Raw genomic sequence first — 2,688 nt, forward strand, 5'->3', positions numbered from 1 at the left:
CACACACACACACACACACACACACACACACACACACACACACACACACACACACACAAAGCAGCTGTAGCTGAAAAGTGCTGAAGAAGAAGAGCAAAACAGCTATTTGGTTTAACTTACATACCGCTTGATTTGATTTTTTTGAGATATGTTGAGTGAACGCTGCACATGTTTAAATTTTGCTACTTTTTTTAAGACATAAAATTGAATGTCATTTAAAGGAAACAGTCTGTGAGCCTTTAATAGTTTGGTTCATATAAATGAAAAAAATATATATAAACTGCATAGCACACTGCAGGCCCTTTCAAAGGGAGAAGAACAATATAAATACATACTCGGTTAGAAATTTTGTACCATGTTCTCATAATCATAAATACACAATTCATACATTTCCAGCATTGCATTTTAAAGAGAATAAATATGTCTATGCTCTGTAAATGTCTCGTAAAGAAATTAGGGTGTAATGAAAATACTTTTATTGCTACAAGAGAAAACATCAACAAAACTGTAATTACAATAGCATACAGTTAGAGGGATGAATCTTACTGCTAAAAAGACACAAATAACCTGAATTTGAATTTCAAAAAGATTGAAAAAATTCTTTTAAAAAGACAAAAAGTTGCCTGAGTTGCTGAAAGACCCACTCATCCTTGCAAAGTGTCTTGAGTTTAAGGCCCCAGGTGCTTTATCTGTTAAGTAGTAAGACTTAATTGGAAAGTCTGCGTTATGATTCCCAGTGCAAGTCCTCGCCCTGCTCAATTATTGCAGAAGTAAACAACTGAAGGTTATAAAGAGCTGGACAGTAACACCCCTCCTCATAAAGACAAGTCGTGTAAACAGGCAGTCCAAAAGGGGCAAGAGAGGAAGTTTCTCTTATCCTCACTGTTGGGAAAATAGATCTTTAAACAGATTCTGAAGTGCTCAGAAAGTTATTACAAACACTTCTTGTGCAGTTGAAACTGTACATTATACATAGAGATTTTTGAGCACATTTCCTCCGTGTCCATTTTTTTGGAATCCTTTAGTCGCTGATATTTCCATTTTTATAAGTGGTACATGCTGTAGCCCAAAGGAGCAGCGTACACTCCTAAAGGGGAAATGGGCAGGATGGGTCTGTGGTGGTGATATGCAGAGGAGTATGACTGTCCATATAGTGACATGGCACCCAGTGACAGTGGTAACCTAAAGCCAGGGTGTAAAGCTCCAGCAGCAACGGCTGCCACTGCAGCCGTCTTGGCATCAGCAGCCATCTTGAGTTTCTCCAGCTCGGCCTCCTGGAGCCTCTTGGCTTTGGCTCGGCGATTCTGGAACCAGATCTTCACCTGAGTCTCTGTGAGAGTTAAGGAGGAGGAGAACTCGGCTCGCTCGGCGATGGACAGGTATTGCTTCTGCCTGAATTTCCTCTCCAGAGCGAGGAGCTGGGATGTGGTGAAGGGTGTGCGGGGCTTCCTGTTGGTCTTGTGTTTCCTCAGCTGGCAGGCAGGACTGAGGTGACCTGGGAGAAGAAACAATTAGCATTTAAGAAGGGTCATTAAATCATTTCATTATCTCAAAATTTGATTTGAATGTAAAAACTGAGTAGTTGGCTACAGCCTACCAACCCCAGCCAGATAAATAATACTATTTACACACTAGCCTTACTTTTCAGTAAACAACCAATTAACAGAATGCGTCTTTGCAGCACAGCTTACAGAGAATTACTTTCCAGTATTTAGGAAAAAAACTGAAAACATCTGCAGGATACTGAATAATGAAATTAGCTATAAATAAGTTTCGTGGCGTTTAATATGAGAGGAGAAACTTACGAGGTTGTGTGGAAAAGGCGCTGGTAGTAACCCACGGTGCGCAGTCCTCTGACTCTGATGTTTCAGACTTCACTGGCGACGAGGGGGCAGCAGTTAAGCTCTTTTGGCTTCCCCCGGGAGGGGTGCACGTCTCCCGGCTCACATACAAGGAGTTTAACCCCGTCGGGGACAAAGCCACCGAACTTTCCTTCGGTGTAAAGCAGGCGGACTCTCCACTGTGCGTCTTTCTCCCGGACATGAGCGCCTCCACGCTGAAGGGGTGATGCCGACGCACCACGGGAGATGCCTTCTCTTCCCCCGACTCCTCTGTCAAGTCCGCACGGCTGCTGTCCTCCTCGGAAGAACTGCATCCCAAGTCGTTAAAACTCTCCTTGGAGGCCATCTCTCTCCTCCGGGTCTCCTCCGTAAAACAGGTGAACTCCACGGAGACGAAGCAGTAAGTTTACCCAGGTGTAACTCACTCCTACGAGCGTACTGTTCAGCTGTCAAGTTGTAGTGTGAGAGCGAGTATGTAGACTCGGCACGTTGACACGGCTCAACTTGGACCAATCACAGCAGCCCAAAATGTTTATGGGCGACCACGTGCTGCTTTCAGGGACAACATAGAAAACTCATATTACTTGGTTATATTTGCGCAAATAACGATTATGATTATTAGTAGGAGGTGGTAGTTAGTCATCTGAAAGGGGCAAATTCCCAAATGAAGTTAAAACAGGTTTTTCTTCTTTTTTCAGGTTTTATTTAATTTCGAAGAATCAGAAGCTTGAATTTTCTCTTATCTGTTGTTTGCTAACCGCCGTTTATTTGTTAAAGTGAATTTTTCCACATTGCCTGCAAAAACAATAGCTCTGCAGCATTATCACATGTTAAGCTTCAGTAATGG

The 2,688-nt window shown here is 42.8% G+C and overlaps 1 protein-coding gene across 1 annotated transcript; it reads right to left on the bottom strand.

Annotated features, from left to right (window-relative positions):
• Positions 1–171: 171 nt before the first annotated feature.
• On the bottom strand, positions 172–2,319 carry msx2b (muscle segment homeobox 2b). The gene is made up of 2 exons (XM_005926401.2): positions 1,806–2,319; positions 172–1,495 (listed from the first exon to the last, which is right to left on the bottom strand). The coding sequence occupies exons 1-2, from the start codon at positions 2,185–2,187 to the stop codon at positions 1,044–1,046; spliced, it is 834 nt and encodes a 277-aa protein (XP_005926463.1). The 5' UTR covers positions 2,188–2,319; the 3' UTR covers positions 172–1,043.
• Between the last annotated feature and the right edge of the window lie 369 nt (positions 2,320–2,688).

This window comes from Haplochromis burtoni, unplaced genomic scaffold (assembly GCF_018398535.1).
Source record: "Haplochromis burtoni strain Fernald_Lab_line unplaced genomic scaffold, NCSU_Asbu1 Contig_83, whole genome shotgun sequence".
Lineage (NCBI taxonomy): Eukaryota > Metazoa > Chordata > Actinopteri > Cichliformes > Cichlidae > Haplochromis > Haplochromis burtoni.

What these genes read in the sequence shown, in the direction of transcription:
- msx2b (XM_005926401.2), bottom strand. Translation starts at nt 2,187, where the DNA reads ATGGCCTCCAAGGAGAGTTTTAACGACTTGGGATGCAGTTCTTCCGAG. An exon ending in CGCCTTTTCCACACAACCTC is followed by an intron (nt 1,496 to 1,805) that starts GTAAGTTTCTCC and finishes TTCTTCTCCCAG; the next exon opens with GTCACCTCAGTCCTGCCTGC.